This window comes from Echinops telfairi, unplaced genomic scaffold (genome assembly GCF_000313985.2).
Source record: "Echinops telfairi isolate 266 unplaced genomic scaffold, ASM31398v2 ScPeMD7_7469;HRSCAF=8507_1, whole genome shotgun sequence".
NCBI classification, from domain to species: domain Eukaryota; kingdom Metazoa; phylum Chordata; class Mammalia; order Afrosoricida; family Tenrecidae; genus Echinops; species Echinops telfairi.
Window position 1 is genome coordinate 116,793,537 of NW_022111373.1, and position 11,673 is coordinate 116,805,209.

Here is an 11,673-nt window from a genome sequence, read left to right on the forward strand (position 1 = left end):
TTTTTTGTTCTTTGATACCTGGTCCTATTGACACCCGAGACTAACTATTGAAGGGAGTGGAAAGCCCAGCTGGTGGCTTTGAACTGCCTACCATGCGGATCGCACACAGCCCAGCTTGTAACCACTACCCCATCAGGGCTCCTTCACGAGTGATTGGCTCTAACAAATGAATTCACTTTTTCTCACAGTCTAGAAAGCTGAAAACCCCAATCCAGTTGCCCGCTCTAGGAAAAGGCTTTCTTCACCGGCTCTGCTGGGACGTTCTTGTGTCTGCAGCTTCTTTCCTGGTTCCTTGGAGATCTCCACGTAGCTTGGCATTGAACTTACCCATCTTGGCTCTACCCACTGTTTCACCACATTCAGATCTCAAGAGATGTTCACGACACACCCACTACTAATACTGGATCATTAACATAAAAAACACAACCTATTCTCAATTGAGATGATAATCTTCGCAGGTATAGAGGTTAGGATTCACAGCACGTACTGGGGGTATGGGGTGAGACGTCATTCAACCTATTAACATTCTAGGGAAGTGGAAGCAACTCTTCTGAGAACACTTTAGTCAATTCATCATATCCTAGGGTAAGAATAGCAGCTCCTAATCTAGAAAGAGCTATGAATATAGAGAGAAACATTTCAGAGAAATGATGCTGGCAAGTCCTAAATCTGTGAACCCCAGTCAGGCTGGAGGCTTCTCCTTACTCCCTTCATTACAGGTCCAACAGCAGGCTGCTGGCTCACATGCCCAAGAACCAGATGTCAGAGGATGATGGTTAGATGGAAAAGATAGTGGGCGTGTGTTCTCTAGAACTTCTATATCTTGGTTCCCTCCAAGGAAATAGATTGGTTTCCAACTGATTGATTGCTCCCACCAGCTCACCAAATGTAGAACCATTACATTGCATTGTGGAAGAACAGAGCAGTTAGTCCAATCTCTGCCAAGCCACGGGGAAGCCTAGTCAGGTTGACACACAATATTACCCATCACAGTAATCGCCGACAATCTGGAAGTTTGATTTATAATTACCAGGCTGGCGCTGAACAACTGATGTAAACAATCTCGTTCCTAGTTTCTCCATTGACAAGAGTCCCTCTAACTTCAGTAGAGCAGATGGGGCACACATTTCATCAGAGAGCTATCTTTCCGTGATCTCACACAGGTTGTGAGCAAAAACATGTCCTAAATAGTGTATTAAGATGTTGACAATAAACTGCTTAAGCAACGCAGAATTCAGCAACAACAGCAACAAACCCAAGCTGAAAAGAATGAGATTAGAGGTAGAAAAAGAGAAATGGAAAGTCATGGCATCCAGGAACTGCCACTCAAAGCAAGCAATCCTTCCCCCCTAGGCCAGGCTCCTGGTCTCTTCCGGCTCATGGGCGTTTTCCCTGTCAGACTTAGAGTCCTTGGTTAAAAACTGCTCTTCTGCTAGAACTGTTGATAAAATACACTTTGTGATCCAGAGTGTTTATTCTCAACCAGGATGGCTTTATTGTTGACTGTCTTGTATAGTATCTTCTGTACCGATAGCAGAAAGCCTAGGGGAAAGGAGAAATCCACTTGAGTGATTTTTGTTGTTGTGCCTGCATTTTCCCCATGAGCGACCCATCCTGTCCCGTATCACCAAACCACGGTACTTTATTTGATTCCAGGGCAGCTGGCTTGGGTTTGGGGGTTTCTGTGAGCAATGGTAGGGTTTTATCTGGGCCGAGCTCAGCCAGAAGCAGTGGACTCTTTCCCCTATTACCGACCATGCTCCCCAAATGCTGACCCCTGAGAGACCCCCCAAAAGGGGCCAGGACTGGGGGTTTGTGCTCTAAGAAAGAGCAGTGAAGGTCCCATTTGATCCGACACCTCCATTCAGGGTGCTGTGCTTTTGTCTCAGTGGAATAACTGTCTTCACTCGGAGCCTTCGACGCAGTCCATGGCTTCCAGGTGACCTCTTCTCGTGGTGGGAGAGAGGCAGGGCTTTCTGCACCCGCAAAGGGACAGCCTCGGAAGCCCCCGGGGGCAGTTCAACCCTGCTCTAGTGGGTCATAGTCAGAATCGACTCGATGCAATGAGTTTTGATGACGTAGAGCCCAAAGGCCCTGTCAGTGAAAAAAGTGGGTCTGTCTGCCCCATTTCCCACCATTAAGCTTCTCAGACTCTGGTTGGGTTGCTCTTAAGAGAGAATGTGGTCCACACATACAACTTCCGTTAACGGGTGCTTCAGTTACTTCTTGTTTGTACCTCAAACAGCAAAAGTGACGATGTCCCAAACCCGTATTTATCTAAAGAGCCTTTCCACTAGAAATGGACATGCAAAATTCTGAGAGAAAATAGGCACCGATTAAGTCAAGTGCCCAGGAATCTCATAAAGCCCCAAGGCTTGGCCAAGATCTCAGGCTAACTCAGCTAGGGATGGCAACAAGGTGGCCTCGGACATTCCACGCTCCCACCACAAGGTGGCAGGATCCCCTTGGCTGAACTCAGGCCATAAGGAAACCTGAGCTCAGTGCCCAAGAGTGGCTTAGAGACCCTATAGGTCAGAGCAGAAACGCCCTGTGGGTTTTGAGAACTGTAACTTTCTTCAGGAGTAGAAAGCCTCGTCTTGCTCTATACTGTATCTTCTTCAGATTTCAGTGATTGCGCCCGGCTCTTGAATCTATGATGCTATCATGTTTCTGGCGGCTCACTTTTAAAGATGTCTCCACACTAGCTTGGTGGGAGCTTTCCACAGTTACCAGCCCCGCTCTCCTTTTGCTTCATGTAACTAGAAGGTCACAAAGTCAGAGCACAGGTGTCAATAAAATAAGCACAGCTCTACTTCAGTACATGATCACAGTGGGGCCCGAGGAAGGAACCTGGTGCTGTAATGGCCGAGGCACAGGGCTACTACCCGCAAGGTCACTGCGGGTCAAAAGCTACTCCTGTGAGTGAGTTTGGGTTTTTGTGCTATGTTTGTTTATAAACAGGGCCAGGACCTCTGCTAAGCACTGGAGACAATCTCATTTCTTCTCAGAGAGACGTTAAGAGAGGGATTCAACAGATGAGGAAGCCATCCTGTCTCTCTCTAGACTTAGAGTGCGCTCTCTCTCTCTGACATGGAGGAGATGCTGACTCTTGGTGATCACCCTCCCCTTCGTGGGTTTCTGAAACGGAATGATTGACAGGAGTAGAAAGCCAAGTCTTTCTCCCTTGGAGTTGCTGGTGGTTTCGAACAGCCCAGCAGGTCACCACTACAACCTTAGGGCTCTACCCACCCTGACTCATGAAGAGTTAGTTCCCAGGGTTCTGCTGAAGTCTTGTTCTGAGGATCAGTGACACAGTTCTTTGGGAAGGTCGTCATTGTTGATAAAGACTTTATTATGCTCTGATGTGGGACCCAAATTCTCTACAAACTGCAAACCTATTCTTGTACGCTCAGGCCCCTCGGAGACCTGGTGGCATAGTAGGGGCTCAGTCTCAGGAACCCACAGGGTCAGTTCTACGCGGCCACAGGGTTGCCGTGAGTGGGCACTGAATCAACGCAGTGGGTTTGGTTTGGGCTGACCCTCTCTGTTCCAGCAGGGGCCACGTGCTTTGCCTGACACAACACCAACCCTTCATCCCGACTTTGAGGAAAAGGCCATGTATGGTTGACTTCACCAAAATTTACACTACTGACCATCCCCCCAAAGAAGTCAGGTGGGTACAAATACCCTGGGGTGCTTTTTAATACCTGCTTTGTTCTCAGCAAGCCCACAGGAAAGGTGGGGGCAGTTACAAAGTGAATTCACTGACCCCTAAGAATCAGAAAGAGGCTTTGTAGACTCTAAACCATAGAAGGACGCCGCCTTCAAAATTAGCGAATTTGAAGATTTCCAAAAGAAAACCCCTCCCTTGTCCCATCAGCATCTTCCTTGAGGCGACCAGTGAGAGATGCTCTGGAAATCTTGCGAAGTGCTGGCAGCTAGTAAGCCAGTCACTGCTGCCCCTGCCCCTTCATTCTGCAACACCAGAGTCAAATGGGTGCGGAGTCAAGAGAGGCCAGACCTGGGTGTAAAGTGTATTTCACACAGCCCAGGATTCCACTGGCAGCTCTCTAGGAGCTGGGGCACAGGGCTCACCCCAGAGCTTCCATCCCTACTGCCCTCGGTTCTACCCTCCCCCTCAACCTTCTCCCCTTCTACCCAAACACCCCATTCCAGGGCTCAAAAGCAAGCGTGTGTCTGGACACCCTGCTTATGTGGAGGCTCTGTGAGACTGGGCTCCCTGGCCATACAGAAAGCCTGCAAACACCCTCCTCCAGAAGCGTCAGCGTGCAGTTTAGCATCTGAAAAGCCCTGTTAATTCCAGCTTGATTTGACCCAGATTGGCTTTTCCCAGAGCTGCCCTCTCTCAATCTCTCTCTCTCTCTCTCTCTCTCTCTCTCGGTAAACCAGGGGGCATCCCCGGGAACCAGTTCTCTTCCGGTACAGATGTATGAAGACCTTACCCTGCTTCCCCAGACTGTGCTCCGTCAGGCCTCTGTGCCTCTGCATATAGGACTCCTCCTCCTGGCAGGGCCTTCTCTCTTCCACCTCGATGAGCTGTTGTGACTTGTCCTTCGAGAAACAGTTCAGGTGTCAGCCTCCACGCATCGTCCCGGCGCCCCTCACCCTGAGACCCCTCACAGAGCCTGCAGCGTGGGCCTGGTTCCACGACTAGCTCGCTGTTCTCTTGAGGTTGGTGACCAAGTGATTTACCTTCATTCCCACCTGCAGCTCCTCTCTCTGTAGCATAGCAGCCATGTAGGAGGGGCTCCCCCGAGGCTTGTTGATGGGGTGAGTGATGGAGGACCAACAGGCCCCAAAGGGGGGTTAAGTGACTTAGGCTAGAGAGCTGTTTTCAGAGTAGAGCTGGGATTCCCCAACCAAGTGCCAAGACTGAGCAAGAGTGTGATGCCCTTTTCACTGTGCTGGGACCCCCAACTACGTGGCGGAAGTTCAGCCAGCTCACCACCCGTACGGCATGGCAGACAAGCCCCCTAACCCACCCACTGCCCCCACGGGAGGAAATAGGTGTGCTCTTTTTGCTCTAGTCCATGCTAGACACGCCTGTCCATTTTGGTGGGCCTGGAAGAGGGCGGTTGGTTTTCCAGCTCCTTGGGGCTCTGTTCAAGACAGCATCCCCTGTCGCTGGCTATGTGGCTTCGGGGCCTCTGCTCCCCACAAGGGAGGTCCAAGCAGGTGAGTACGGAAGACTGAAGAGGAATCGCTGCACTTGAATGATGGGGCTGGCGAGGATGGAGTGCCCAAAGAACAAACAGATCTGTCTCCGAAGACATACAGCCGGATGCTCCTTAGAGGCAAGGGTGGTGAGACGTAAGTCCGAGGAGCGAGTAGGCCCTGGAGAAGGGCCTGATGCTTGGTAGAGGGGCAGTGAAGAAGAGGAAGGCCCTTGGGGAGATGGACTGACACAGTTGCTGCAAGAATGCATGGAGGGGCAGTGCATTTTTTTAATAGGCTTTGCTAGCCTAAGTCTCTAACTCCCACCAAATGACCTTCTCCTGCTTCGGTCTGGTGAGAAGGTAGGGGGAATACTTATAAGATTCACCTTTAAGTAATTGTGAACAAGATTCCCTGGAATGCCATTCTGCTGTGTATGAAATGAGCCCTCTGAGAAGCAGAAGGAGGCATCTCATCACCAGAGCCAGGACTGGAGTGCATCCTCTGGACCAAAGATGCTTCTGCAGCAAACCTCCTGGATCCAGAAGACAGCTGTACCATCGGAGGAGCAGCAGCAGAACCAAGAGCCCGAGCATGGAGCCGTTGTGGACTTCCCAACTAATGGAGCAAGCAGGGCTGAGAGCTTTTGTGCAGGAGGCTGGCCTGTGGAGTGGGTCCCTCGGGGCACATGATTCGGGAAACTGGGAGTGCTGCCCTGTGGAAGTAGAGCTGAGTGCCTGCGGGTTGGTGCTTACTGAAATGAGATGCTTCTGGGAACTTAATTCTGAGAGCTGGATTTGTGACTGAAGAGCTGGACACGAATGCCTTCGGGTGGAGGTTTACAGCATGGCGTGGTAAGCCCTTTGGGGGCATATTTTTAGCAGACTTGAACGAAGTTTGCAACATGTCCTGACAGGAAAACTTGTTAACGTCCCTAGGAAACCCTTCAATCAGAATGTTGTCTGTGTGTTCTGTGTAACATGGATATTAGAAACCAGAGAGGCAACATCCAAACCCCTCGATGGGCCCAACATGAGAACAGCTGTGAGGATGGTGGGGCGCGGGCAGCGTTTTGTTCTGTGGTCCAGAGGCTTGTTGTGCATCGGAACCAACTCGATGGCATCTAACAACAACAAAAACACCTCTGTATCTGCCTCAACCAACGGCACTGGCCGTCCTGATAGAGAAAAGCAGATGCCACTTGGTGCCCAACTGCTGGCGCCACTCTGCGCTTCCCACCCATCCACACCAACGACTGCAGGGGCAGCTGGCAAGTTCGGCTGCCAACCTTTCAACCTTTCAGCAGTCCACCACTTGACCTGCTGTGCCACCAAGTTTCCTTCCATAGGAAAGCTGGGCCAAATCGTTTCTCCTCTCATTTGGCAGAGGGTGTTGGGAATTTACTCATAAAGCATAGCGAAAGCCCAGTCATCCAGCTGCCTAGAAACAGTATAGTAGGTGGAGCAGAGTTTTATCACCAAGGCCTTGCCAAGTGTGGTTCGGCTGACCCAGAACCTGCTCAATACCACCGATTCGCTTCCCACAGATCATCACTCCCAATCCCCATGCCACTCCACTTCTCTTTGGCTTTCCCTCTGCAACCCCGCCAGCCCAGAAGAGGCTATATTTCCATGATGTCCCCAGGACCATGAGGGCAGTAGGCCAGGAAAGAAGGAATGGGCATTGAGGCACTTTCCATGCCAATAACGAGAGATGTTTCCCTTGCTCCTTCTGTTGGCTTCTTCAGCTTAAGATCCATCAAAGTTCTATCAAAGTAAGTTCTCAACATTGCACTGTCCCAGAGATGTGTGTCAGGGATGCTCTGGGTTTTCATTATTTCACTAAGTTTGGATGACTAGCGAGAGTTGCAGAAACAGCTAAGATTTCTTGAGCCTGACTCTCTATACCAGTACTATGCTAAATGCTTTATGTGAATAATCTTACATGTAAACACTTCCATATTATAGAATGTAATCTGACTCCCATTTGGTAGATGAAAAAACTGAGCCTGAGAGTAACTTGTCTAATGTCTCATAGGAAATGGTAGAGTTTGCATTCAAACCGAGGCTGGCCTGACTTGAGAAGGCAAAGTAAAATGTTATTAAATATGCAAAGACCTAGAGTGAGAAAATAAAAAAGGAAGAACACACTCAGCCAATCTTAAACTGAAAGAACTCAAGGGGAAAATGCAAGCTTCAAGTTGCAATATTAGAAAATCCTGTGGGCAAAATATTGAACGATACAGGAAGCATCAAAAGATGTCAGAAAGAACATACAGAGTCACTGTACCAAAAAGTAGTAGTTAACATGCCACCAGTTCAAGAAGTAGCCTATAAGCAAGAGTCAATGGGGCTGAAGGAAGAAGTCCAAGTGGCACTGAAAGGATTCGCCAACAACATGATAGATTTCAGGAATTGTGGGAATACCAACTGAAATGTTTCAAAAATCTGACGAATTATTCAGGAACTCACTAATCTATGCCAGGAAGTTTGGAAGACAGTTACTTGTCCAATTGACTGGAAAAGATCCATATTTTTGCCCATTCCAAAGAAAGGTGAGCCAACGGAATACTTAAACTATAGAAAAATATCAGACACCACATTCATGTAATCTTTCGTCAAAGATCATCCAACAATGGTTGCAGCAGTCCATTAACAGCTGACAGAGGTTCAGACCTGATTCAGAAGGGAACATGGAACAAGGGATATCACTGCTGATGTCAGATGAGTCTTGGCTGGAAGTAGAGAATACCAGAACGATATTTAGTTCTGTTCTATTGACTATGCCAAGGTATTTGACTCTGGGGATAATAAACTATGGATAGCCTTGAAGAAAAAAATGTCAATTTCAGAACATTTAATTTTGCTCATTCAGAACTTATACATGGATCAAGAGGCAGTTGGGCTGACAGAAAAGGGGACTAATGCATGGCTTAAAATCAGGAAAGGTGTACATCAGGGTTGTATCCGTTTACAATTCATTCAATGTATATTATGAGAAGATAATTAGAGAAGTTGGATTATATGAAGAGGAATGTGGAATCAGGATCGGAGGAAGGTTTATTAACAACCTGCAGTATGCAGATGGCACAACCTTGCTTGCTGAAAGTGAGGAGGACTTGAAGCACTTGCTGATGAAGATCAAGGATGGTAGCCTTCAGGATGGATTACAACTCAATGTGAAGAAAATAAAATCCTCACAACTTGATCAATAGGTCACATCTTGATTAGTGGAGAAAAGATTGAAGTTTTCAAGGATTTCATCTTGCTTGCATCCACAACCAATGTTTATGGAAGCACCAAAAGATCAAAAGACACATTGTGTAAATCAGTTGCACATGCCCTCTTTAAAGTGTTGAACAGCAAGGATGCTATTTTGAGGACTGAGGTGCACCTGACCCAATCCATGGTATTTTCAATTGCCTCATACACATGTGAAAGTTGGACATTGAACAAGAAAGACTGAAGAAGAATTGATGCATTTGAGTTATGTGGTGGTGAAAAATATTGAAAATACCACGGACTGCCAATATAACAAACATCTCTGTCTCGGATGAATATAGTGTAGTCAGAATGCTCTTTTGAGGCAAGGACGTTGAGATTTCATTTGATGTACTTTGGACATGTACTAGAGAGACCAGTCCCTGGAGAAGGACATCATGGTAGCGTGAAGGGGCAGTGAAGCCGCCTTCTGAAGTTACTATTTCTATTTGACAGTGGAGGGACCAAGGAAGGCAAAGCGACTTTCCCCAAGTCACAAAGACCATGGCTAGCAGAGCTCCAGACCATCCTCTTAATGTGAGCTTGTACTGTCTCTTAATACTTGATATACATCGACGTCTAAAAGTTTATCTTTATGGTTATTATCCCCAATTTGAGACTGACTTGGTTTAAAAACATCAAATAACATAGGAACTCATAAACTAGAAAGTAAATGTCTCCCAAGTCCCATGCCCCAGAGATAGTTACTGCTGTCTTCACTAACTACAAAAGGAACCCTAGTGGTGGAGTGGTTTCCACCACACCATGTTCTTTACTCTTCAACTCTCCCTTAAAGATGTACAGCCTTAGAAACCCACCGCGGCAGTTCTCCTCTGCCTGGTAATCACTATGGCCTGGGTGGTGGGGGCACCTTAATCTACAAAGGGACATGTTTTTTCTATGCTCTCCCCCCCCCCTCCAATGTTCTTTTGAGACATTAAGATCTCACTTTAGGCCCTTGCAGCTGTCATCTAATTTTGTGGTGAACTCATGCCACGGAGTGGAAGCAGTCCTACTCTAACTTGTTTGAAGCAGCTTCACAGGACCAGAGCTTGGATTTTAGTGAGGGCAATTCAGTGAGTGTGGTCAATGGGTCTCTGAAGGAGGTGGGGTAAGAAGCACACAAGTACAGTGGAAAACTAGCTGATTTCCAAGACATCTGGGATTGATTACTCCAGCGAGATGCCAAAACAGAGAGAACAATCCTTGTACTGGTTCTTGACATCTGGGCTTTGGCAGTGCTCCTACGGCTTTGCTCAGCAGTTCTTGAGGAAAGAGATATAAGCTTGTTTCAGGGGAAGGAAAACCTTTCTTGACTCAACTTCTACTACAGCAGAGTCTTCAAAGACTTCTTTACCCCCTTATATGGGTGCTTTGTGTCCCTCCCACTGTACTTTACTGGGTTGAATAATTCCTTGAAGTGGCCACACAGAACTCACACACAATCCTCACAATTATGGGGGTTATTAAAAATGTTAACAGGTTGACTTCCAGAAAAATCGCGGCAGAGTAACACATACCAGAGGGACTCTGCAGAAATCAGCCCAGGAAAGTTACTAAGAGGGAAATTCCACACTGCTGGATTGCAGAAGGTGCATCATAAAGAAAAGCAGGCACAGACCCACAAGGTTTTGAGGGGCTGGGAGCTTTTGGCTTGCCACAGTGGAGGCGGGCTAGGGTTTGACCTTAGCCCCGCCACTGTCTCGGCCGAGGCTGGGACCATTTGGAGCTGGCGCCGGGGCTTTATCTCAACCTAGCTGCAGCTTGCCGCTGCCTGCCTCGGGGCAGGGACTAAACCCTTGCAGCCCCACGGGCAGGGATCAGGGCTCAGTTATACTGTTACTTTTGTTTCCCTCTCTTCTCTCTATCTTCCCACAGTCTCAGAGGGCTTAGTTGTCTTTTTTCCTCTTTGTCTCTTCCCTGTTCTCTCACAGGCCACTGCCGCCCTAAAGAGTACTCCCCTTAGCCTAGGGCATTTATGCCTGCACTCCACCCAGTTAGATGAGCTCCATCCTGTGCAACATAGCCCAAGGCTGGGGAAAGCCCACCCACTCTCTACCAAGGGATATTCTGCCCAACTTCTTCCTGGAGAATTCCTGCCTGTGTGGCTGGGGGAGTTCCTATTTGTCCTCTGTGGCCCCACGTGACTGAGGGAACTTCCTCCCGCATACCTTAGTGCTTCACATGGCCCGAGGCAGCTTGGCCAACACTTGACAACATTCCACGCTGCTGCAGGAACCTCTGCCCAACTTCGGCAGTGATCTACCTGACCAGGGAAATTCCTCCCACAATTTTCAGTGTTCTACACCAAAGCAAGCAATCTGCCAGCCTTCTGGCAGGAGAAACAAAAGGCAATGGCAGAAGATGTCCTGAATCTAACGACATGCATAGAAGAAGCAGACATTGAGCTGCCAAAGAGAAGTTTTCAGAATGCTCCTTGGAGTCATACAGGATATGAGGGAAACAATACAGAAACAGGATGAAATGATAGAGAGATAAAGCCCATACACCAAAGGAAATACAAGAGCTTAGGGAGGAGATAACAAAAACTAGTAGCAGACTCACAAACCATGAGAATCAACTGGAGGAAGCAGAGAACCGCAGCAGTGACTTGGAGGACAGCCAAAAGGAGTGCGTACAGATGAGAGATGAAATTAGGAAATTTCTAGAAACCATTGAGAATGAGAACACGACGTACCAAAACTTAGGGAACACAGCAAAGGAAGTTATCAGAGGAACTTTTATAGCAATACATGCACACCTGAAAAAGGAAGAGAGGTTCATGATTGATATGCTGGCACAAAATTTAACAACTAGAGCAGAGTCAGCGGGACAATCCTACTAATATCAAAAGAAAATAAATAATAAAATTCAGGGCTGTGATTTAGGAGAGGGAAAATAAAATTATGGAAAAAATTAATCCTGCTAAAAGTTGGTTCTTTGAAAGGATAAACAGAATTGACAGACCACTGGCAAACCTAAGCAAAGAAAGGAGGGAACAAATTTCAATAGCAAGAATGAGGGATGAAAGAGGGGACATTACAACAGACCCTAATGAAATCAAAAGGATAATCACACAGTACAAGGATTGTACCCCAATGAATTCAACAACGTGGAAGACATGGACAAATTCTTGGAAAAACAATTGCTCCCTAAACTATCCCCAATGAACGTCAAGAATCTCAACAGACCCATATTAATAGAAGAAATAGACAAGGTTATCAAGGGATTACCAACA

The 11,673-nt window shown here is 47.4% G+C and overlaps 1 protein-coding gene across 1 annotated transcript in view; it reads right to left on the reverse strand.

Moving 5' to 3' along the window:
* Positions 1–15: 15 nt before the first annotated feature.
* TTC23L (tetratricopeptide repeat domain 23 like) overlaps positions 16–11,673 on the reverse strand; it is a 72,172-nt gene continuing 60,514 nt past the window's right edge. Inside the window, exons 11-12 of the mRNA XM_030888982.2 lie at positions 4,464–4,572; positions 16–1,542 (exon numbers count right to left, since the gene is read on the reverse strand). Of these exons, the coding sequence (XP_030744842.2) occupies positions 1,433–1,542; positions 4,464–4,572 (219 nt within the window). The 3' untranslated portion in view covers positions 16–1,432. The remainder of the gene's footprint in view (positions 1,543–4,463; positions 4,573–11,673) is intronic.